The 26,622-nt window shown below is 41.2% G+C and overlaps 1 protein-coding gene across 6 annotated transcripts in view; it reads right to left on the minus strand.

Moving 5' to 3' along the window:
• myo1b (myosin IB) overlaps window positions 1–26,622 on the minus strand; it is a 78,589-nt gene that overhangs the window by 39,804 nt on the left and 12,163 nt on the right. For all 6 annotated transcript variants that reach the window (XM_049593758.1, XM_049593754.1, XM_049593755.1 and 3 more), the window contains 2 exons: window positions 24,464–24,579; window positions 2,883–2,977 (listed from right to left, as the gene is read on the minus strand). In XM_049593758.1, the coding sequence (XP_049449715.1) occupies window positions 2,883–2,977; window positions 24,464–24,579 (211 nt within the window). The remainder of the gene's footprint in view (window positions 1–2,882; window positions 2,978–24,463; window positions 24,580–26,622) is intronic.

Raw genomic sequence — 26,622 nt, forward strand, 5'->3', positions numbered from 1 at the left:
AGTTATTTAAAAATCATCCCCCCCATACAGTTTTCATAAATGACAAAATTAGATACAGAGACCCAAACCATTTTTTGTACCAGGCATGCTAATTTCTGCTGTCAAGTCCAGCATTTTAACATGAGGTCTACGGAGATCGCTTTGCTTCTGGAGCCAGCCTCAAGTGGCCATTTGAAGAACTGCATTTTTTGACACTTCCACGTTCTCTTCATTTATCAGCCCCAGAGATTGTTACTTGGCTGTAACGTTAGCTAACTTAGTGTTGGTAGGTCACCAAGCAGTAGATGCACGCTTCCGTTTCAGTCATTGGGTGTGGTTCAGTAGAAAGAATATAGTTCCTGTGTGAAACTGCTCACAACAAGGTCTGTAGATTATCTTGAGTAACCTGGTCATGAATTCTGAGAAGAGACATTTCTGTTGAGATTTACAAATGTATTTTTTTGGCGTTTTGAGCACCTCAAGCAGAGTGCCATCTCGGTCCATGATACTGAAGAGAAGTACGACCGAAATCTCTAACACTCAGCAACTCACAGCAAATCTAGAATGATAAATAGCAGGACAGGTAAGAGGAATGATATGCATTTTTTGATTTTGGGATGAACTGTCCCGTGGGAAAGCTATACACAAATTTTATTTTTATTTTTGAATGAACATTTTGGCATTTCTCTTGTCTTCACTGCCTTTGTGTCTAATTGAGTGATAAGTTAATGGGAGAATGGGACAAGTTTGACCTTTTTGCTGTATGATATCCATGACTTTAGTAGGTATTCATAAAAAAAGAGATAATGCTGTGATAGTTAAAGTTGATACTTTTTTCCAATATTGCTCACCCATTGATTAAAACCAGATGGCTGTTTTAATTGGAACCAAATGGACACTGTGATTACGAATCACTCCCACACATAAAGTCTGCTGCACACATGCAAATCCAGCGTATGAGTTTGAAGCTGACGGTGCAGTTCACACCAACATCATGTCTAGCCACTAGTACAGTGCTATAAATGCTTTTGGAGTGGACTCATGGAAAAAGTTATCAAGGATTCAAGGCTAAAGTGCCACAAGTCATTACTGTATACTTGACTCAGTCATGCAACCAAGTGCAAAGGGTCAAAGTTTAAAACTCTACGTATGAATGTTTGCCTTTGTCTTTACTGAACAGGAAAGTATTTTATGAGTAAAATGCAACTGCTTTCCATAGTCTGTGCTCTGCCAACTCAATATGGCTTTTACCTGCGACATCGCAATGCCAACAAAGACCAGGAAATTCCATTCCTCTTGGGTTTCTGTAAGGTATGTGAAACTGCTCCTGAACATGGCCACTGTATTATAAAAGCCAACAGAAATAAAGGATTTCCAACACAAAAGTCTGATGTGAGCTTTTACATTTCTTATCTGAAAAGAGTGAATGCTGTAAACCAGGAAACCATCTGTATGCTGCTGATCTACTTTGATTTGTCTACCTCTATCATTTTACAACTACTTCATATACAGGTCATGGAAATGACAGAGTCACATTTCATGTACCAACATGATCTCAAAAAACTGGCATCAAGCTGCCTTTACAAAAAGGTACAACTGATCTAAATCTGAACTGTGGCTTTATACATAACAACCCTTATCTTACAGCAGCATTTAAAAACAAGTTTTGACTACACTTAAAACAAACTTATGTTCAGCACTACAAACAAGAAGAGCTGAAGAGACAGGAAGACCTGATGGCGCATTTTTAACCTGGTATCTATTAGCTAAGATGCTCTTGGATCATTTAGAAGTGTTTTTTTTTGCCTGACTTTACATAAATAAAGATTTTTTTTAACCAGGAGCGGATGCATTACTAATATCAGCAGCTTTAAGGTGTGCGTTTGTGCCAAAGAGACCCCAGGTATGCATGTGTGTAATGGAGTATAGAAGCAGGGTGATGCTACACCGGAGAGTACATTGCCTGACACAGAGAATTACATTTTGCCTGGAATGCGCAGACATTAAAGGGATAGTTCAGACTTTTTGAAGCAAGGTTATTTGACACAGTAAGTGTGTTACATACAGTAGATGACAGTCAGTTTGCCCTGAGTTTGGAGAAGCCGGCTGGAAGCACCACCACGGAAAAAAAGCATTGTACAGGGGCAGCAGAAAACTTTTTTAGCCACTTACACAAAAGTCCTACCTAAAAAAAAAAAAAAAAATCATCAACAGTTAAAATGTACACTATATTTTGACTTGCATCACTTTACCTTGCCTTCAGACAGCCCTTTACGACTCTGGAACCATTATATCGCTCTCTTCAAAGCCCCCAAACTCCATTGACAAAAACAATAATTTTACCTCGTTGAACACGGGAGTTGCTGGTTGCTGGAATCTACTGGTGCCTCAGTCGGTTAGTTTGTTTGTCTTATTGGGTGAATCCAAACTAACTCTTAAAAATACCAAAGTCACACAATCAAACAAACAAACTCAAAGACTGAGGCAGTGGTAGACCAGCAGCTCCCGTGATCAGTGAGGTAAGATGATGGTTTTTGTCAGTGGAGTCTGGCTTTACAGAGGGAGAACAGGTAAGTTTAATTGTTAGATCAGTTCCCTGTTGGAAAGGGCTGTCTGATGGTAAGGTAAAGTAGTGAAAATATTCTAAATATAACATACACTTAAAGTGATATTGATTGTTTTAGGTTGCTAAAATATGTTTTGTTGCCACCCCCGTCCACAGCAGGACATTGCTTAGCTTCCCTGGTGGTACTACTGCCTGCTGCTCCAAACCTGGGGTGTGCTGACCTTCATCTACTGTAGGTATTACACTGACTATGGGTAGGTACCTTATACAACCCCATTTCAAAAAAAAGCCAAACTTTTTCTCCAAGATAAAAAGGAGTTAGTATTTGGCTACATACCGGTTTTCCCAGCCCCACTCTCCCCTGTGATGAGGATGCACTGGTCCTTGTCCTGGTCCCTCAGGGATCGGTAGGCCTCATCTGCCAAAGCATAGCTGGAAAACAAAAAGGCACAAAGTTGTAAGCTTCCAAATTACAATAACAAGCCCTCAACTTACATAACATCTTTATTTCTAAGAATTTTCCAGGATATTTTGGGGGGTGATGTAGAGATAGTGGGGTAAAATAAGTTCAAAGAAAAAAATATGCTACTGTGCCAGGCCACATGGCGTCCACCCTAATCAATAGCACGTGGCTTTATTGAAAGTTGGGTTGCATCTGCACAACAGCCACAGCACTGGAGTGACTTGCTAGCTTTATTTAGCTTCACAGGCTGGTTCACATTTGGGATTTGGCTTTGATAGTTGGAATAGTGACCGTTTCCTGTTCTTCTTCCCAAACTTAGCTACACTAATGCTGCTAAAGCTCCTGCACCCAGACACAAAACAAGAACAGTTACATGCTTAGAAGCCTTTTTACCACTATGTAAACTTTAAACTTTCAGATTTTTTTTCTGTTACTCCAAAAAAAATATGCAATTAAACATGAATTTGTTATAATCACACCCTGGCAGGTGTTTGAATGAGTCAGTGAGACTGTAAAATAACCCTTGGTGGATTAGTGAAGTTTAAAAGTGGAGCGCCTATTATAAAGCACAGCCTATTGTCATACATTCCAGGACAGTGATACAATGGGAAAGTGGGACTGATTATTGCAGTTTCACCCCCCACTGAATTCCACAACAATATATTATTTGTTCTCTTTATGTAGACAATCCCTTATGATGGTTTGAGAGAAGGGTGTGGATGCTGTGAGGGCCGTATCACAATGACAATTTTTTTTTAATCTTGTGTGGCACAGTGGTCTGTAATTTCAATGCGATACACCCACAAAGAAGGAACACTAAAGGGTGAGGCTGCAGCACCAGATTTTTACAGCTTCCATTTGGCAAGCAAACAGTCATGTACAGTGCTGTGAGGAGTGCGTTCCAACTTTCTCCTCCAGCAGGACATGAGGCTGCAAATTAGTCCCCCCCTCTTCCACGTACTTTGGCATTCATTACTCAGGATTTTTTTCCAAAGTCACATCTGGTATTAGCTGTGATTGTGCCATTATGCTGTTGAGACATTGGGTGAGTTGGTTTAAGACAAGGTAAAGTGGAGTTGGAGGACTGTGTCATGTCTGTACTGGTGGAACATCACAAGAGGGAAATGCGACTACAAGATAATGTAACTCAGAATAACAATTTTAGCCTCCAATGGTTTCGAGAACAAGACAATTGAGATAAACAGATTATTGTGTCACATTTCATTTAGCAATGATGCTCCCCTTTTTTTCATGAAGAAGACTCTAAATTAAGGGTGTCCCGCTGTCTCGGGGACAGAGAAACGGGACAAAAGATAAACCTCGCCTACAGAATTGCAATTGTGATAATTAAACCATAACATACTCCTGACACACGCACACACAGCAAGTAGATCATAGACTGGATAAAATACTGGAGGTAGCCACCACATAAACCATCATTTGTGGACTGCCATTTTGAAGCTTGAGTTTGGCATTTTGACCACGTGATCTTGGTTGGTTGGAGCCAGAAGTGACAATATTTGGATGAGAGAGTGAAGCTGTGTAGGAGCGAGGGCTGGATCTGACTCATAGACTGTAGCGACGCCTTGCAAACAGACTGTCACTCAAGCAGCCCCACACGTAATGATGCGTAATTTTGAGCCTTCATAAAATGGGTGAGTTATATACCTTCATAAAATGGGTGAGTTATATAAAACCTTAATGTCCTGTACAGTTGTCATGAATATTGAAGTTAGTTGGAGAGACCAACACTGTTTTTTTGTGCCAGACCTTAATTTCTGCTGTAAAGTTGGGCATTATGACAGGGTCTATGGGGATTGACTTCCTTTTGGAGCCAGCCTCAAGTGGCCATTTGAGGAACTGCAGTTTTTGGCACTTAGATGTTGGCTCTATTTCTCAGCCCTGGAGGCTGCCGCTTGGAGATGATGAACCACGACAGCGACATCTGACAGCAATTTACCTGTTGCAGCAGCAGTTATAATGGCGTCCCAAAGTGTTGGTGGAATTTTATGCTTTCAGGTGTTATGGGTGGCCTAACCACCAAAACATAAAACCTTTATGGATCTATTGAGTGAAAGCATGTGATATGAATAAATCAATATATGTGTAAATGTAACACGTTTTTGTAAAATGTGAGTTAATTTATAATTTAATAATTTCTGTGGTGCTTTATTCATGCCATTCAACACTTTTAATTAAGCAAATAATTGTATTGTAGAATAAAAAAACAATCCTTTATGATTAGGATGGCCAGCATTTACTTCATGGTTCAGATGGTATTTCAAGATGGCTTGGGACGGTGGTGAAAAAAGTTACATTGGAGCCTTGTGTTATTAATCAAGCGCACCCCTTTTCTTTGCATGAAGTCTCCAAAGTAAATGAGTAATCATGTTTAATCATTGTGATCTTAATACTGACCAAAATAATCATGATTATGATTTTTGCTGTAATCAAGTAGCATTATCTTGGGCAAAATGATGAATCGCTACCATCTCTGCAGGAGGGTTATGTCTTAGTATAAGTCAGTGCTGTAGGCTTCCAAACCATGAAGGATGTAATCTCCTCGCTTTTTAAATATCAAGCTAAGATCAACATCTTTAAAGTCTTATGTTTCACACTGAGAACAGGGTAAATATAGCTTGAGGTACTTTTGGAGGAATGCATCAAAATAGTCTCTCCCCGGTGTCTAATTTGGTCTAATTCCTTGCCTGAAGGGTGGGGGCACTCCAAGTCTCTCAGGTCTGAGTAATATCATTAATCAGGTATTTATAAGCACTAAGTGTACAAGACATGAATGCAGGGAGGAATGTCTGACATTCACAGATGCTGACAGGGGGATTTCATACAGCAATAACAGTGGGTTGCACCTGGGTATGAAATGGGATATCAAACTCCGAGCATGGCTGCTGAGGTTAGATGTACTTGTAGAGGCAAAGCTGTTGTCAGACTCAAGCACACTGCACAACAAAATGTAGTGTGGCACCAACCAGCAGGCTAAAAACTGGCAAGACAGGGTTCAAAGTGATTTCTAAAGGAGATGTTCAGACTGAATTTGAGTCTGAATGCTGAACGGTTATACGGCACCACTCTGCAATTTGTTTATTATCTAGTCCAATTTCTACAAATACACCAAGACATGGAAAAAGACGCTAATGTCTAAAAGAAAATCTAATTTGGGGCACAGCAACGAATGTATTAGTGGAGTCAGTGTGGTGAGGAGCAGAATTTGGAGCATATAATCACACACTGAACTAACACTGACCTCCAATTTGAAAAGTAGCTGATTGCTAGTAAGAAGCCATGACAGAGGGGGCCAGAGATGGACAGCCAGATGAATGCATTCCAGGCCACAATACAAAGTTAAAGCTCAAGCTGGCTAATGGAGCCTAGGGTTCTGCACCATCACACATCATTTTGGACCAGAGCCCATGCAGCCTGGGCAACTGGTCCTCTCCCTCGTCAGCCCCCAGTGTGGGCCATGCACCAACTAACCCTCAGGAAAAGGGGTACATTAATGCAGAAGTAAGTTCCTTTAAGTCAAGCTGGCATAGTGAGTTAATGAGCTTGTGAAATTACTCAAAAAGGTGGGTTTTTTTAACACTAGAGGTGGTGCACTATTTTACAGGCTTTACACTGGAATCATGTCGCACACATAGTTTTGCGAATATAAAACCTTCATGGCTTAAAATGTCATAGAAGAAAGGGTAATGATTTATGTTGTTTTGAGATTGAAGTGTCCTGCCAGCAGTTTTACAGAGGTTTATTTTACAATGGAGGTCTCCAAGGAAATGCTTTTGGCGACTAAGTTAATTTCCTTAGTTGGAGTATCGCAGTTTGCCACTGGAGCTAAATGTATGCAGATGAGCACACAGGTCAAGCAACACTAAAGCCTGATTTATGATAGGGCCCTTGACACTTCTAATGAGTGTCACTTGACAGAAACTACAGAGCTAAGTGACTTTTTTAATTCATGCTTTGGCAAAAGGCTTCTTTTGTCTCTATGGTAACCAGACGCTATCCTTCATCCTGCTTGTTAAGTTACACTGGATCATTCCAGTCAGTATATATGTCCTTCTAACAGCTGTTTGTTATGTATCCATATTTGAGCTACTTTGTATCCTTTTGTATTTTGGTAATGGAGGGATTTGATGAATTCAATGGAGTTAATAGCAGAGGAAGAGTTTTTAAACTTACTTCTACTGAGAAGACAACAGAAACACAAAAAAAGAAGGTGCAGTGCATCCACTAAACCAAACCAGGAAGCTACAGGCGGAATGTGTATTGGTTTACAAATGCAGGACATGGACAAGGAGAGGCACTTTTGGTATATACAGATGTCTCCAGGTTATCTAAAGTTACTGTCAGGGACCAAACCGTTCAGGGCAATGTCTCAATGAAGACGTTAGTGTGACGCAATGTGAACACCCAATAGCATTGTGCGACAAAATGTGACATTGCCCCCAACATAGCAAAGGTGTGCAACATGAAAGAAATGTGTCGAGGGACACTCATCAAAACTGTTAAGCACCCTACCACAAATCAGGCTTTATCACCGCAGACAGTAGAGGGCACAAAGACAGCCAAACAATGTTACAATGGATGTCAACAAATGCATGCTTCAATATTAAAAAATAAATTCCCAAATAAATCTGTGTTGCAGATGTTTATAAAGAAAAGAGCTGTATTTAACATGCTTTGTCTCAAAGATTGACACAATTTGTTCGGTGAGAATCGCTGAATGTAAAATTAACTACTGAAAAAAAAAAAAAAAAACCTAAACAGAGAACTTTAAATAAAGATCTTAGGTGCCCCCAGTGGGACCAAATGTTTTCATTCTGTCTGGCACAAGCCTCACTCAGAAATCCCCACTGCCACAATCTCTGATCAGAGCCTGTCCCCTACCCTCTCCTTTACACCACGTTTGTATGGATGAGACTTGCCACAGGACATTACGTCACTGCTGAAAAGGGCAGCACAGCGCAGCAGATGTCTGCTTTGTGAAAACACTCTTGTTGCCTGACCTGATCCTGACAATGAGCAAACCATCACACAATTATCTCGCCCCCAGTGGAGGCCAGTGGGAAGGGGGAGTGTACCAGGAGAAGGTGAGGCGTGCAAAAATAGGAGTGGGAGGTCCTCTGCCAGACACACACCCATAGAGAGCTAATCACATGAATATGAATGGCCATTGCATAATCACAATATGAATAGAAAGCAGCAGAAGTGAGGGGCCACACCCAAAATTGTGCAAGTGCAGATGACATAAATCTTTAAATCTTAAACATTTAAAAGAAAAAAAAAAAAATCCAAGCCACAACTGACTTCTCACAAGAAACTAATCTGTATTTTTATTCCCACAAATAAAAGCAAGAAAAACAGGATAGAATTAGAATTAATGTTCATCCCTGTGGCTACAACATTGTGCTATCATTAGGACCATGAAAGCAGTATGAACAGCAACTGGCTGTACCACTTCACAAACGTGGAAGTCGAAATGATGATGAAGCACCAAGGTCACCATCAAAGGCAGGGGAAGTAGTGAGTGAGGCACCGAAATCCCAGAGGCCTCCCTGATCAGTGTGTGGAGCTGGGTGTGTGGGGATAAGGCCTTGGACCATAAGTGCTGCTTGGCACCTCCCCTTCACATCTGCCTACAGGCTGTAATTTGGACTTGCACGTGGCAGCGGTGAACACAAAGCCACACTGGCATGAGGTAAGCTGTACAAAATAGTCTAGTCAGTTCTTTTTACTACCAACCTCCGGTAACTGGGGCATAGGAGGAGATGATGGGTCTGTGTGTGACCTGAATCTTAAAAGGGTGGAGTACTCTGAGGGCAGATTCAGCACACTTTTAAGTCCTGATTTGTAGATGCTAATGAAGCTGTAATGTATGGTCTGGAGTGTCGCCCACCCAGCTCCTGGGAGATGACAGGACTTTTGCAAACAATAATAATCTTCCTCAGAGGCTCTCGGCCACGTCTTCATACTGACATCGAGCACATTTACATACACTCTTTTTAAAGAAAGTACAACTTTGTTCATTATCCAGCCATATAATGGATCAACTCTGTTCGGTGCTTTGCTTTGATGCTAAATTCAGCTATGTTTCTGGTATGTGATGTGTTTGCATGGGGGGCCCTGTGATCTCAGTATGATCTGGCTCCTCCAGAGGCAACAGGAAATCCGCCCTGGCTCTGACGGAGCAGCTAAGGAAGCAACGCTTTCCTGATGCTTTATGACCAGGTGGAAGAGTGGGTGGCTGGTGCAAGACGCAGACACACACATCAATCTCTAAACCTAACCCCTACTCATCTAACCTTAAACTTTGCCTAACCCTAACCTTGACCAATAGACCTTTTTCACGGCAGACATTTTGACACGTCAGAGTAGGAGCAACACAGGTGTGTTCAATGACACTAATGACAGCTGCGTTCCCCTTAGGGGAGACCCTGGTATTGTCCATGTTGGCTAAATGTTACTAGCTTACTGGGACAATGAATGGAACTCAGCCATCCTTAATGTTATCAATTTCACCTGTGCTTTTTCTACTGACACAAGTCAAAATGTCTGCTGTGAAAAAGGTCCATAACTCAAAAGTCAAATTTTTCCCAACTGGGAACACAGCTTTTGTCACAAATTGCACAAGTCTGAAATGTGTCCCTAAAGATGGCTTAAGTTTGCCATGTGCACACACTCACACACACATATTCAGTACAGTGGCATGCATTCAGAGTCTGTTGGAGGACCTGCTGATGTGGTTCTGACAGATGTGGTCCATCTGTGCATTGCCCAGTTCATACCAAAGATTCACGATGAGATGAAACCATTTTAAAGAGTTGCAAAGAAAAGTTACAGCAGTGTGAAGCGGCCTGCGTCACCTTGACTCAAGCCAGCTCGAGTTGTCACCTGCAACTCAGCCTGTCAGGTCCCCAGCAGCAGGTAAGGTAAGGCACATCACCTGTTTCAACAGCCAGTTGGCTCATAGTGAAGCCAGTTGGCTAAATCAGTTACAGACTGCCTGTACACTAGGCTGCATGTTTTCTTGCTGCTGCATTCTCTGACAACAGCCCCCTGTTACCACCAAACCTGCTTATGTCTCATTTACATCCCTGTAGTTGTCAACATGCTGTCAATCTCCGTCCTCACAGTGTGTTGCTGTCAGGCATTGGGGTCGCTGCTGCTGCTCGCTGCACGTGTGCATGTCCCACACATAGCCTACTCACTGAAATATTAACCGATGCTGGCTATTTAAATTATTTTGGCGTATTTATTATGACTGCGGCCCATCTAAGGGTTGTTTTGTTTATGTTTTCACCATTTCATTCCAACTAGAGATGCAACTATAGCAAATGTCCACTATCGTCATTCATATTTTAAGAAGGCACAATTTATATTCGACTACAAAACAAGGCTGAAGAGCTGAAAATCAGAACACAAGTACAGAGAGCACCCATCTCATCTAGACGCATTGGTGTCAACTGGCAGGTTTTCAGATATTGAAGACTGGCGCATTGCAAGTAGATGCAAGCTTCAACCGTCTGAACTGGGATTAAGTTAGGCACACACACACACGCACATACACACACAGTACAGTGGCATGCGTTCACAGATTGTTGGAGAACCTGCTGGTGTGGTTCGGACAGATGTGCCCCATCTGTACACTGGCTGTGACGATGTGTAGCTGTAAAACAGGTGGTAAAAAAAAGACCAGCACAGAGGGCGAGAATCTAGCAAACATCTGACACATGATCGTGACAACAGTCTCATATTGAGATGAGCACTCTCGACTGCAACTTACAAGGTGCAATAAAGAATACCTTCGACTCTCTAAATTAAAAACTCTGAGTGAAGCACTGCTGCCACACATCTCTAATTAATTCAACGCTCACTCGAGGTTGCCTGAGACCTCTGCTAAATTACTCATTGATACTCCCCCACCCATACATCAAACTTCGAGGGGGTCCAGGGCTTTAATTTACTTTGCTGCACAGCAATTTGGTGTTCCACAGCGGGGGAAAATACAGATCCAAGTTGTTTGTCTGATCCTTGGAAAAAAGCAGGAAACAAGCATGCTGAGTAAGTTAGCAAAACATCCTCAAAGTAATGCTCAAACAAAGACTCTACTCAGCCTCTTTTAGCAGGTTTGTGGGAATCAGCATGCAGCATATTAAAAAATAGAAAAAAAAACCCTGAATATTTAAAGGGCTCCCAATTATTGGGTGTTAAAAGGCCTCAAGAGTTGACCGGACTGTCTGAGTCATGGGATTTCATACAATGATAAATAAGGCCTTTTGCCTTTGGCTAGAAGATGTAGAGAAAAAAAAATGCTTAGGGGAAAAAAAGCACATAGCCACATGTGCAGAGCCACAGACAGGATAATGGAAACAGAGGAGCAAGACGTCTTTTTATAGCCCAGAAAGCACCAGCTCCGTCAGGTTTGAGGACTTCCTCTCTTAGTCCTGCTCTACATGTCTCGGCCTTCTACTGTGGCAGTGTCTCCGGTCACTTCAGGCTCTAAGAGACCTGAGTAACACATCTTGACACTGAAGCATACAGTAGTCCTAGAACTGAAGAAGCTTCTTCGATGAGAGGCGAAACGTCTTCAAGAAACACAAGCAAGTCCAGTTCACTCGTCAGTTATCATGACCTGGATGACTGAGAATCTTCACCGACAAGTGGTCCTGTTAACATCAAACAAACTGTGCTAAATTAATTTAACTCTACTGTAGCTGCATAGAACAATCTCATCGCAGTGTCATATCTATATATCTATCTGTGACTTATCTCAAACTTCGATAAAGGTCTTAAAATCTACTATACACGTTTGCAAGGGTTTCATAACTTATAAAAGTATATGTGTAATTTTCGAGCCCTACAGGCATTACAATGCCCCTGCACACGCTCGCACGCACACAAAGGCTGCACAGTAATAAACTGTTATGCCTAATTAAGTACAAGATCACTTGGCAGGTCTTCAATGAAGCAAAAGGCCTCAGGGTGACCATGTGACCCACTGAGCCCATTCAGACAACAGACAGAGTCATTGTGGGTCTGACCCACAGTGTAAAGTTGGTCCCACATCAGCACCACAGTGGTGGCTTACAACTTCTCCTGCTCCACACCAGGAAATGAGGAGGCCACAGATTAAGAGGTTTTGGTAGAAGGGAGTAAAGTTGCTCAGGGATTCTTTTGCCAGAGCCAAAATAAACAGTTTACCATGAAATATTACAGTTGAAAGGTAAGAGAAAAATGGCCCTGTTTCAAACATGGTGGGTTGATTTAACACCTGTAAGCTGGGTCAAAGAAACTGATTTGTTGCACGGTGCGTTGCCAAAAATTGTCTACAACGCTGCATGAAACTCTGAAGTAAGCGAGCTGAAACTGTTTATACTTTTTGTAATTGGGTTTGTGTAATAGCAAATCATAGTAATGATATCACATCAGGGTTCCTGCAGCAGAGGTGGGCAAAAAGATACACATTTATCCCAATAAAACATCAGGCTTTGGTGAAAAAAAGAGCATGCAGTGATTAATCAGTGAACTGCAAAAGCTGTCATAGCTGTGGACATTAGTTGACACAATCTTAATCCAGCTATGATGTCTGGCAGATTAGATTTCCATTAGCATTTACAGTTTCTCTGTGTAATGCCAGTCTGACCCTTAGGGCCCATAGTAAGGCCCTTTGGGAGGTCTTGGCCAAATATCCACAACCAGCCGAATCCTCAATCCGCGTTGCACATTTGTTGTAAACTTAACATCCTTTTATCTAAGAGAGGTCTGACTGATGCTCAGTAGGCACCTCTTCTTCTCCCTCTGCTTTTAAAATGACTTGAAAAGTTCTTCCTCCTCCTGCAGCAGGAAGTCTTCGCCCTGGCAGGGGACCCTCTTTGACATACTTCAATCCTTTTTTGAAGAGCCTCCAGAGTCTCAGTGGCCTCTAGCTGGTAGCTCTCTGCCTGGACCCTCAAAGTCGTTTCGTGCTGGAGCAACTGAGTGAGCTCCAGGACGTCTCGAACAAGAGCTTGCCGTTTCTTTTCCGTCTTCTTCAACTTGTTAGCGAGCATCTGGCTTTCAGCTGAAAGCTTCTCTGTGATCATTCAGGCTTCATCCAATCTGTGGAAAAGTGCCTTCCTGATTTTAAGGGCTTCCAGTTCACTCCTCTCAGCCTCTGCCCTCAGTTTCTTTTCGTTCTGAGGCTGTTGGTCAAAGTCTTTACAAAAGGCCTTCTTGATCTCAAGTGCCTGAGGCTTTTAGTCTCTGCCTGGTTCTTCAAGTCCTTTTCTTTGTGGAGCACTAACTGCAGCTCCAGGATCTCATGATAGAGTTGATTCTGTTTGGTTTCTGAGACTTCAATTCGGCTGAAAGAGGCCTTCTTAAAAAATTAGTTTCTGTGATCTCCACAGAAGTCTTTTTCTGTTTTGAGCTACTGGTTGAGATCCTACAGCTCCTGTTTGGCCACAGTGAGCTTGGTGACAAGCATCTGCTTTTCAGCTATGTGCTTTCTTTTTGTCTCCTTGGGTTGTTGAAGAAGTTCCTCCGGTGTTGAGGGGCAGGCCGCCTTTTCTCTGCTCATCTCATGGTTGTTGATGACTTCAGCTTTCTGAGGCTCATTCTTCAGCTCATCTATTTCTAGCAGCATGGCCTCTTGTTCTTTTTTTGTAATGTTGTTTTAGCTCCTGTTTCTCCAGCTGAAGGGCCTCCATGTCTTTGGTCAGGACCTTAATCTCACCCTGAAAGATGTTACAGAGGTCCATGTTCTGATGTTCGGCACTAATTGTCTCCATTCTCTGATGTATTGAATTTGCTCACTAAAAACACTTGCATCTGATAATACAATGGGGTTAATGTTTGTGGGTAAAGACCTGTGGTTCCCCTACTTGGATGACCATGCTGTTGTCTAACATTTGATATATTTGTCAAATATTAGCTTTGTCATTTCTAGCCAGCAGGATACCTTGTGTCATGGGTGGTACGATTGGGGTCAATTGTAACTCTGTGTTACAACTGACATCAACACCATAAAAATGGTGGCTTAGCAAGGACATTAAAATATATATATTTTTTCTAATAATTTCAGTGTTTTTGTTCAGTTTAAATTACGTATAGCCTAATTTATTCACTGTGTATTTCATGGCATAGTACAATGGGTAAATCTTTTGCATCTCAATCTGGAAACCCTGGTTCAATTCCAGCCATGCTTTCAAAATCTTCAGTGTCTATCAATCAGAAGTTGTCCTAACTTACTGTCTAATATGGACATATTGGCTGAAAATCAACATATTTTTGAACTATTATTTTTGGTTTGTAATCTTCAATTCAATTAAATTTTATTTATAAAGCCCAATAACACAAATCACAATTTGCCTCAGAGGGCTTTACAGTAGGGCACCATATCTTTTGCAAGATACATCGCGACTGCATCCGTGATCGCTTTCCACCGGGCCCCTTTCTTATCATACGGCAGTGTTTCCCCTACCATTATATTGCAAGTCCGAGACAATTAGAACCGAGCCTGGCCCGAACCCGCAGCATGGCACCGAACACACAGTCTATGGAGCAGAGCCTGTGTTGCGTTCAGGTGTTGTCACGTAAATAACAAATTCAAGCACTTGAGCAGGGATATTTTCGGAGGGAGCAACACCTCTCCCACTCTGTTTGAGGTGCTGCAGTAAATTGGTAGTACTGCTACCTTGGGTAGCAACAGCCTTCAAACACACTTTGCAACACTGTGCTGTTTGTTCTGTGTCTGAAGCCACAAAACCGAACTCGTGAGTTCTTCCCCACTCGCTACCATGATGTTTGTTTGTGTATCAAGCGCGGGGGGGGGGGGATGAGCCCATTCTGAACTACGGGAGCCCAGCGGGGAGCGTCGGACGTTAAAGAGAAGCTCGATTTTCATTAAAACAAATCGACCTAAACTACAAATTAGACTTAATCAATAAAATCGATTTATCGCCCAGCCATAGTTTACAGCAAGGACAAAGTATCCTTCTTGACACAAGTTTTATGAACAACCCTGCGGGGAATGCCCCCAACGATGAAAATGAGACTGAAGTTTAAAAATGTTTTTGTTACTAGCTACAATATCAACGGATATGACAGCTGGCTAGAAAGCTATCAGCTAACTCAAGTTTGCTAGCTGTTGTGTACTACATGTAATCATTCTACCGTTCTTTACAGAGATAAGACCGTTTATTGGTAGCTAACAGTTAAAAAGATAGTAGTTAAGTGGCCATCAGGTTGTTTATGCTAAGCACAGTCTCACAGGGCCACTAGCATGTGGATTTAATTTCTGTGTAAGAACAATCAATGAGATTAACATAAATCATGAACAAACTAATTGCGGGTCTCTGGTTATTGCAACAAAATATTTTTTGTGCTGTTCCCTTAACTGACCTCTCAAAACATTTGATACTGTCAGTCATAAAATCCTATATAACTACAGTCTTTAGGTCTCACACTTAATTGGTTCTACACCGACCTTCACCTTACCAAGCCCTAAAGGCCTCCTGTGAATGTACAGAGGTTGTCCATGCCCATTCATTTTGAAAGAGAAACTGTCAAAGGGGAAAACCAGACTTTTGCATTTACAGGGCTGGCCACTGTTTGCTGCAGCACAGTGAGTCCTAACCTTTTTCCTTAAGGGACCCCTTTTCCATCATTGAGTAAACTGACAACCCCTGACTAAGTTACATGTTTTATGGATATTCCCTGTTATATTTAATGCACAACAATAACGGTACAGAGCAACTAACACACATCTTCTTACTGTCAAGATATATGATTCCCTGGTGGACCAATATTCCACGCAGCTGAGCTGATATTAGTCTTATCTATTTGCCACCATTTCGGTATGCCTCTTACCGGTTGTTATGTAACCTGTGTACACAGAAAGAAAAAGCTCAATACCTATTGTTCTGGCTATGAACAGAGAGAGTTTACAATGAGAAAATCAATAAAATAAAATCTTATGCTTACAGAAGCAATGAATGGCAGAGCAGGCAATGTTTAATCAGTATTGTATTAATCTATCAGGTACAGTAGGTGCGTTATCTTTGAAAACAACAGAGGAATTCATAACTTTTCACTATTAATGGTTGCCACCAGGCTGAGTTTCAGTTCAGATTCAATATGCAAAACAGCACAGCCGATCAAGGCCAACATCAAGGCCCTATGGCAACTGCAACCCTGTATTATATGTACAAAATTTTAATATATGCACTGTTTTGGCATTTTGCCTTTTTGTCACAGCTTGAAATGGTAGTAACAGGCAACATGAGGAGGGGGGGAGAGGTGACATGCAACAAAAGTGCCATGTCAAACTTGAACCACGGATACTGCAGTTACTCTACGTGGTAACTTGGATAGTTCTCCTAAGCGCCAAAGGAAAGCTATTACCGACATACTGGAGGAAACACAGTTAGGTTCAAATCTTAATCTAAGAACATTTTCAAATCTAACACCCTGCTCTCCTTGGGATCTATAAGCTCTAGGGGAGAAAGAGACCAGTGTGTGTGTGATTGTGTATACATGTGTTGTGTGTGTCTCAAATAAAACTGCTGTCTGTATGCACAAATGCAGCAATTGATTATAAATGGCTGCATTATCCAATTGAACACATTTGCAATTTTATTCTTCGGCTGAGGAAGTGGGTGGAAAAAGGAACACACACATACACACACACACACACTTTCCCAATCATGTCTCTCTAGGTTCACCAAGCTTACCATTACGCCAACACACATGCTGGAGAGGACTCACTCTGCCCACCTGAGTCAAAATGCCATTTCAACAAGTGCCCACTTAAATCTACCTACGTACAGGTTCTGTGCTGCAGCTTATGTAGGCCTCCTTGAAAACAGTCTTTCTTATATAACACCAAAACAGTGTGCACGTGGCATAAGGCTGGTTGCTGAATAACTGCAGCTGTAATGGATAAACTAACAGAGAGAATACACAGATCAAAACAGATATGTACTAGAATACAGATAAGTGCCTGTCCATGGTTCATATCTTTTATATGACAGTAAAAAACAAGGACAACAAACAAAAATGTCTTAAAACTACCACTCATGTCTTATTAATGTCTTCCTGTGCAATCCATTTCCCCACAGCTTGAGATTTATAACAAAGTATGACAACAACACTGCCTTCACACAGCTAATTTCAGCTTGAGAAACTTATTTATGAACAAAAATTGAAGGTGAAAGCAGTATTCTTGCAGTAAAAACAGCATTTAAAAGCAGAATTTTGGAAGTAAGACCAATATAAGGTAAGGGGCAAATGTGTTTGTGTTAGCTGTCCACCTAAATTCTACAGGGCATTTCCAGCTTTTACTTATTGCTGTTTGATCAGTGTTCCAACTGACAATACTGGAAAAGTAAACAGGTACAATGCCATGATGCAGTAAATGGCTCCAAAGTCCATCCTACCCACGGACAGAGCGGTCTTTTATCTTGATCCAACATTCTGCATATAAAACAACATTTAGTGTTAGGTTTCATTTCAGATATGATCAACACTTAACACAAATTGGTCACTGGGAGTCTTGTGTTGCACAACATAGCATCATGCAGGCAGGCACTCAGTACAAGTAGCTTCCTCCCACATGTGATCTCTGGTCTCCATCAGTGCTTTTGACATGCAGGGCACCGGCCTTCCCTGGAAAAGTCAGTTGCAGCAATTAATGGTTCAGTGTAATCTGTGCTTTGTGTTCTTGGCCGAGGATGTCTATACACACTGCCCTTTCTTCATTTTGTGCTTTATTATGGTTGGGATAGTCAAGGACTTTAACGTCATACTTATTCTAGAGATAAGACAAACTTTTTTACTGTGGAGTAATACTGTAGTAAAGCAAGAGCAAACTAGTGACAGATTTAGAGCTACAATCACACGTGACCTGAATATCATCATGCTATGATAGGATATGCAAGGACACACATACACCTTAAGGAAAAAATATAATTAATAAACAGCTCATAATAGTCCTACATGTCAAACATCTACAACAAAGCAGATTTCACAGTCAAGCTGTCATAACCATGTGCACAGCGGCTGAAAACCCCAACATACGCCTTGCACGGGGCCTCTTTGCTCCATTAGCCAGTCGGGATGCCCCCCCTGTAGCTAATGCTCTAGTGGCACTGGGTATTGAGCGCCGAGAGCATCGGGGGTCTCAATACCTCATTAAACATTGGGGAAATACGATCCTACCCTAGAGACGTGGGACTAGCTGCCTGTCCACACACACTCGCGCACACTTCTCTCAATCTGTGTCTGGCGTGGGCGGCAGGGGACATACAAAAGATGACTCCGGGCCATCTGTAATGCTGCTGTGCATAGAGAAAGGCCACTGATTAGTTCGTCTCTAATGCTTCGACTTTGTGTAGAAAGGGGAGGGAAAAACACCTGCCAGTTAATTATGAGGCGCCTCATCTGGGCAGAGAAGCATTTTGCTAAATTGGCCGGCAGAGAAACTGATGGACACATGAGTGGTCCTCTGTAAAATCCAGCTGGAGAGTTCAGTCACATTTTCAGAAACATGCACAGCCACATCCATTTTTTTTCTCCCTTATTTTCAGGTATCTTTGTTTTGATGATTAAAATCATGATACGATTTCAAATGGATTACATTTCAAATGGAAACCAATCACAAACCATTCAAATGTCTTACAACTTTTCAATTTTATAATAATGTTGGACTGAATGGTGCAATTTCCTGACATAATTTGAATATTTCTCAAATACTTTTGGAATAATACATCTGTGACAATCTCCTGATATTAGATTACTGCTGTCTACATTTATAACAAGCCTCCTGTAGCACATGCATTCTTATTGATGTGTGTCCTTGTTTTGTTTTTCCAGTGACATAACTTCAATTCAACTGATGAAAATCTACCAACAGACTGTGACAGTCTTGGTGAACTTCACTTGACAACTACATGGAAACATCTGCTGTCTTGACTTTCCCTAATTGATCAATATGTACTGTACTGGTCTCTGGCCTGGACAAGAGCCATTACTTACCTGCAAAAACTCTAATTAAGATGGAACTTAACAGGCAATTAGTCTATTAACAACTTTAGAGATGGAGGAGCAGCTGCAGTTTTCCCTCCAGCTGACGTGTGCGCACACAAACACATACCTCTATTTGTCTGGGGATTACTGGAGCAGGTGTGAGATGGATGAGCACCTGCACGTACACACTGTTCTTTTACCTTGTGCTCGTACAAAAAGACACATACACTAGGTATTCCAGACATCCTTGGAGATGCTGGCACACACAACATGAGCCAACGATGATGCAACCACATTAATTTAAAGCTACACGTTTTACAGAACTAATCCTGCTCGGGCACCTTTTCCTGGCTTCAATCAATAACCTTAAGCTACATTAATCTTCCATCTTATCCAAACAGACTATCCGGGATGCTTAGACAATTCCCACAACACCAAGTTAGACAATGAATAAACTTTCGTACACAGACTGTGCTCTGTGTTCTGTGGACAGAGAGGACCAGTGATTGTTTTAGGGGACAGCATGTGTTTGACATCAGCTGACATTCTGTCACAGTGCACAGCTTTTTACAGTGACTGACTATATAAGCACATTGTTCTGACACGAAGTCACAAAAAGCAGATTTGTGGCGATTTGTGACAAGGTTGTATACAAAATCTTAAACCTTTGACTCTGAGTGGGTGCTACTGACTGACACGGTAGTGTTATTTACACTGCCTGTGTGTGGGTGTGTGCTGGTTCTGAAGGGGGTTTAGGGTTTGAGCAGTTAGCTGTTGCTTGTTATTTGTTCTGTAAAATATCTCTGCAGTGACACCAGGGTGAGAAATTCAATGGAACCAGTGCAGGTCCATGCTTAAAACACTAAAAATGTACCAATGCTGATTAAGAGTAGCCATATGACCTATTTTGCTCTTAAATATGTTCATTAAAACAATCCCCTGAAGCTTACAAGAGCCTTTATCAGGCTGGGAGATTATTATCTCTACAAGCAATCATGTGACAGCACTAATTTTGTCCATCAAGCTTTCGTCGCAACAACATACAACGTGATAACCACCGATGCATGCCTTCAAAAGTTTCATACTTCAAAACAGTTCTTCAGCTATTCATACAATGTTAATTTAGTTCAATTACTGTCATGTTAATGTAAAATATGTGAAAGTGTCATGCTTTATTAGCTTCATATATATATCTCATCATCTTTAGAGGCAAATCCAAGCCATCCACCCAAGTGAACATCATTAGCCTTGATGCAACCTGCTCTGAGCTGCCGACTTTAAACTGTTCAAGAGTCTGATGAGGATCAAAGACAGGAAGAGGAAGACTCCTCAGACCTCCTGTTGTTACCTTAATTAAAGCTCAACACTGATCCCCTTTCAGCCACTGTGGTAATAATGCCCTTCAGCCAGTTGTGGCTCAGCCACGCAAAGAACAGGGTCATGAAAAACTGGTTTGGAAACATCACAAGGAATTGGAAATCATTTTTGATTATAAGTACTGACTGGACACTAGATTTTTCTGTGTTTTCTTTCAAACACTATGTCCTCTCCATCGAAAACTAAACATTTAGCGCAAATCAAATCTTGTTGCACATTTAAAAAAAATCTACTGAATGGACATATTTGCCCAAACTTCTGTAATTTCAGTGTATCAGATATTTATGCATTGTTTTTTTTCCTCTGCCTATCTCAAAATTCAAAAATAGCAGTCTCGGTTTTAAGGCACAACAAGTGTCTGGCTCTGCAAAGCTGCATGACTGCAGGGCACAGCTATAGCTAAAGCAAAGAATACAATACATTATAATGCCAAACTCTCACAAACACAGTATGGCGAGGCGGATTCTCATCAACTCTTTAAGTTTCAGTTTGTTAAACTGGTTCACAGAAGTCTGGTGTAGGCTATTGTCTAAATCCATTTACTGTTCTCCCTTTGCATTTTCTGTGGCCTTGAAATAACTTACACAAATTAATGTGAAGATAAATGTTTGATTTAATAGGCCTAGGGAAAAAAGGCAAAAGATTTGCCTTGTGCTTAAGGCATGACACACCATGCATTTAAATCACCTGTAGCGATGCTTACTCGCTGCTCTGCTTTGAATACCAGTCAGGTCAAATGTATTCAAATTACAACATCCAAATGTGTTTCAAAACCACAGCTGTCCAACTGCTTCTAGGTTTATATATTCTAATCCCACATTTTGTCTCCATGGTTGACAGGACATTATCAATATGGACAAAGTTAAGCACTAACACTGCACGGTTAGAGATTATGTCTACTGTGGAAAGCATACTAAAATGTATGGGGGGTTTTTTGTGTTTGTGTGTGTGTGTTCACTGAATGACGTACATGACACATGGAGAATGTATGGTGTAAGGAATGCTGTGACATTATTTGTTTCGTACCAGGAATTAAATGAGAAGGTCAGTGTCAATTTCCTCTCTGTGTGCTTACCATAGACGCAATATCTGACAACTTACAAAGCAGAACGACACGACTAACCTAGTGTGCATCTCCAATGTCTTATTGAGATGCATGTGTGTATTTAACTTGTGCAGAAATAAAATAGCCATTATAGTTAAAAGGAGCAGTTGGCTCACGCAAGCAGTACCATGAAGATCTGGTCTCCATAGTGAAGTTGCTAGGTTCACGTTAACCATGCTCAATCTTCGATGCTAATTAACAAGATACAAGACATAAACAAAACTGTTATGGAGCTGAAGAACATGTTTTTCCTTTGACAGGCTAACGTTGGCCATTTCAACCAGCTACTGTTTGTGCTAATTAATGCTAAACATGTCATAGGGCTGTGGACTTTCAAAATGTCATTGAGCCAAATGGATCAAATTCTGATACTGAAGAAGTTATGGAGCTCAAAAAATGTATCTACTGACATACAGACCTTTATTTCATAATGTAAGTCTGTAGGAAAAAGTCTTTTTGGACCCAATGGCATCATGTGACAGTCCTGGAAGTTGTTATTTCACAGTTTGGCAACTATGTCAAATTGACTTCAAAGCCTGATGCTTTTCCTGGGGGCTTGGCTTTAAAAGCACAGAGATGAAAACTGCCATCTCTCTTTTCATCTATTAATGAGACAGCTCAAATCTCAGGACAAAACAAATAAAAGAATGAATTAAAATTAAATAGATGATACAATGGTATAATGTAAGAGTGACCAAAGCTGAGGTACAAGAGAGCATGAACTGTAGAGCCATTTCATTGGCTATAAATGACATGGAGTTGAGAGTAACTGGGCTGTTGCATTTGACATGACTGAGGATTTAACATTACTTGAGGACGATCGATGCAAAGCCACAAAGCATGGTCCAGATGGCCTGACCGGAGGATTAAGATCAATTTATGTAGCATGTTGAAACAATCTGCCTTTGACTGGCATTTCAGGTCTTTGACAAGAGTCTGTCCCACTAAACAGAGCTTAATCTTCTTTACTTAAAGACTAATGGTAAGATGACAACATGTTTAAAAGGATGCACATTTCAGTGTATAGAAAGAACTTATTTTTGCCACTGTATGTCATCCATCACCAGAGATGCAGAAGTCAAGAACAGAGAGGGATGTTGCAGGCTTCTTTCTATGTGACAGAGTTTCTAGTTTGGACAGTTTTCTGGTTGTGTATTCCACTGCAGCTGGTTCAGTTTTAGAAGGTAATGGATGGAAGACATATTTCATTATATCTTAGTCACTCTGGTAGCATCACCCTGGCGCTGTGGATCCACAGATGGCTTAGACATTGTCTTGTTTTTTAAAGTTTAAATCAGATGGACCGGCAGACAGACACCAGAGAAGTGATTGAGTCTCACGAAAATAAACCAAAACCTATTTTACTGAAACACGTAACAAGCATAATATCTATCATTTCTTCGTCAAGAGCCAGCCAGCCAGAGTCAGCAGCTTTAAGAACCAAACCAGTGTTTTGGCATGTTTAGCTCATATAAATCCTTCATAGTTTACATCAGTGCCTTTTTAAGGCAGCTGCTAGTTTCAGTTCATGTCAGTATGGTATGAAAATGATCTGGCAAAGGCTTTGACGAATGGTTGGCTATATAACCTTCAGCCGTCTGTAACTATCTAAATTATATTGGAGTAATACAGTCAAGAGCAAAGACCATTTTTGAAAATGCATGTCCACTGCCAAACAGCTACGTTGTGTAAATGCCCCAATATTAACCATCCCACAATCCTCCCTCTAGCAGCATACATGTTAGTTATTGCCAGAGTTTAATGAAGAGGCCCTCAAAGACAATGACCAAGTCCAAAATATTTGCACCAATCTTGCCGAGCAACCTTGCTCTTACTTAAAATTATGGAGGACAGAAGTGACTATTTGGTTAGGAACACCTGGGAAAGTTTGGCATCTGTGTTTCAGAATTTTGGTTCAAAGGCACTCTTGTAAGTTTTCAACAAAAAAGATTTTTACTAAAAATGACATTAGACTTTCTTTATCCCACTCCAGTGCAGCATCTTTGTTTTAGATATCAATCAGCAAGCTGGTCTGTCCAATGAAGTGTGTTTTCCAAGAGCACAGCCAGAACATGTCCTAGGGTTAAGCCAATAAACGACAGAATTTTGAATGGGGAAATTGTTGTGGGTGATTAAAGTTATCATCGCTCAACGGGTAAATCGGGACACCTCCATAAGACTTGATGCACTTCTTTGAAACAAGCCACTGACCATAACCATGAGAAAACCTCCTTGTACACACCAGTAGTCCCTACCAGTATACAAAAGACAAAGAGGGGAGACACAGGCTCTGTAAAACTCAAAAGGGAGGAAAAAAAGGGGGCGAAACAGCCCAAAACTGTGTCATGTCAGTTCTGTATAGCGGGCTGTAAAGTAAAGCCAAGGAGCTTGCTTTTGTCTGCAGGGAGTATGTCTGTTCTGGGACAAGGGCACTCTCGCTCTTTCAGTCTGCCTCTCTGAGGGGTTTTGCTGCAGCCTAGAGACACAGCAGGCTAATTGACGAGTGCCGGGCTTTGTTTTTATCTTGGCAGCCTAACAGCAATGCTGACTTAATGTTGCCAATGGACAGATGGCATGCCACGGTGCTGAATGGCCAGCAAGAGCACCAGACTGACACTCCATGCAAGTGTCCCTCTGATCTCAGCCCCCTCCCTACCCCTCCCATTAATCACTGGGGCCAAATTGATAATCCTTACAGAGGTTTGCAGTACAGTATCTTCAACACACAGATGCCAATTCCTGCTCAAAACATTCAGACAAACAAAGCCTTCAAAAACACTTGTGAAGTGCCAGCCTCACCAATTCTGCTACGGCAACAAAACAAAAGATTTCACATGAAAGGAACTAAATTGAAAACCACACAGTCAAACTCGAAATGCTTGAGCCATAAGCGGGACATAATACGTGTATAGATATAAGCTTGTTGTGGTGGAGACTCAGGGGGCGGACTCACATGTGTGGACTAAGTTCATAGAAGTTCCTGTTGCGATACTCCTCCACTTTGTCTGGCGTGTAGATGGGCAGGGACCTGTAGGGGTTCATGGAGATCACCACACTGCCAATGTATGTCTGGAGGGTGAAGAAAAGAAATCAAACAGTTAGTGTGAATCCACATTTTTCTCGCACAGATGGGTACCAACAATTTTTCCTCCCTTCTGTCCATTTGGGTGTCAATTGTTAAGTCTAGGTGGGAGGAATTTTGCCTCTGTCAGCTTTTCCCAGCTGGGTATTTCTAATGCATTGTTGAGACATGCAATGCCTGAAGTGAAACTGAAGAAGCGTTAAATGGAAAGTTTATGGAATCTGTGGGCTGGCCAGTAAACACAGACTGTATAGAGGTCAAGGTGCTGCAGGAGGGTTTTAGTAAGCAAGCACTTCACCAAGTGCAAGTGTTCATGCTGCCATATCAGTACCTTACAGGCCCAGATATTATTAACACCTAAAACTAAAAAAAAAAGAATCAAATTAAGTTGCGTGCTGCTTCCCATTAAAACACTGCTTTAGTCAATTACATAATACAAAATCAAAATGCAAGATATCTAACATGTCATCAGTGGGTTTTTAATCAAACATCTGCAAACAAAATAACACTGCTTTCTCTGTTTCACGTAACAGAACACCTTTATGTAACATTCGCACAGATCCTGTTCAACAGATAACACTTGTCAGATATTTCTGAAAGCGAATATAACCAGCCGTCATCTTCATCATCCTCCCACACACCAAACAGAGCCCAGAGAGCACTTTCAAAACATCAACCTGAAACATTTTCTTTGCTTTCCATGGTAATGGCTGTTGCATAACCCACTCTGACAAGAGTGGAGCATGGCCTTCCCTGTGGCAACACCACAACCTCCCACAGCCTCTCGTTCAATAGCCCACCGGAGGGAAAATGAGGCCTTTTTGAGTGCAGAGGACAGGTACAAGAGGGAATGAGTGTGTGCAATGTAAACAAAGTATCACGTGTTAATGAGAGGTTCTATCGACCAAAAGCTAAAAGCACATTAAAAGTGATTTTTGAGTTTTAATTTCAGCCTCTGCAGATCATTAAGAAAACCACAACTTAGTAATGATTATTTCATGAGACAAATCACATCATAAAACTGCTTCCAAAAAAGCTAATTATTTGAGCCATTAAAAAACAGCCATGGACTGAGAACTTTTAACCCTTTTCATACCAAATCCTAAACAAATGTGTAGTCTACAAACAAATAACCTAAAAAATAAAATGCATATAAACCTTTCCTATCGAATGCAGTGAAATATTATGAAATTCAAAGCACAAAAAAAGTTAAACTTTTCTCCTCATGAAGGCTTTCTTTGGACCTTCTCCACTGAAAAAAAGGTTGGAAGGTGATTTTAGTCAAAACTCAAAGAGTATCACGTTCATCAGCAGAGATCAATAATGTACGCAGGTAGTTGGACATTTTCTGCTGTTTTCTTTCTCTGGCATTTCTACACCTGCTGTCCTGCTTGTTATAAAACGCCATCTGTTCAGTCACCAAAACGCGATCTGCTTGGATGATACATCACTTGCCCAACAGATACATAAATTAATCATTTTTTGTCTTTGTCACACAGTTTTTAAACCGCAGTGTTGAAAATACATCACTTCAGCATGACAGTTCGGGAAACTGTATACAAGGCATATTAAAAAAAAAAAAAAAAAAAAAAGATTTAAAGGGTGACTTCGGTATTTTTCAACCTTGACCCATTTTCCAATGTTTTTGTGTCTAGTGATAAATGGGAACAGCAATTTTTGAAATTGCTCCAGTATTGCGAGAACGCTGCAGCCGGCAGCAGCAAAACGGGCTGCAATGTAACAACTGGGTGCATTTGTGCACTAAAAGTGCTTGTTTTTGTCACTTACATGATCAGATTATCAGTCTAACTGTCGCCCAACATTAGACCTTTTTGTGTTAGAGTAAGATCCTTTTTATTTAACCAGAGACAGCCCTGAAATCACTATCACCAAACTCACCAGACTCCATTTAAATAAACAGCAATTTTAGCATGTACAGAGTCAGCATATTTTCACATCTAACTGAGTGATTAAAGGTTTATTTCAACCAAACCAGAGTTGGTAATTGCTGGAACAGGGGAAAGACAAAC

The sequence above is a fragment of the Epinephelus fuscoguttatus genome, linkage group LG13 (assembly GCF_011397635.1).
Source record: "Epinephelus fuscoguttatus linkage group LG13, E.fuscoguttatus.final_Chr_v1".
In the NCBI taxonomy this organism is placed as follows: domain Eukaryota; kingdom Metazoa; phylum Chordata; class Actinopteri; order Perciformes; family Serranidae; genus Epinephelus; species Epinephelus fuscoguttatus.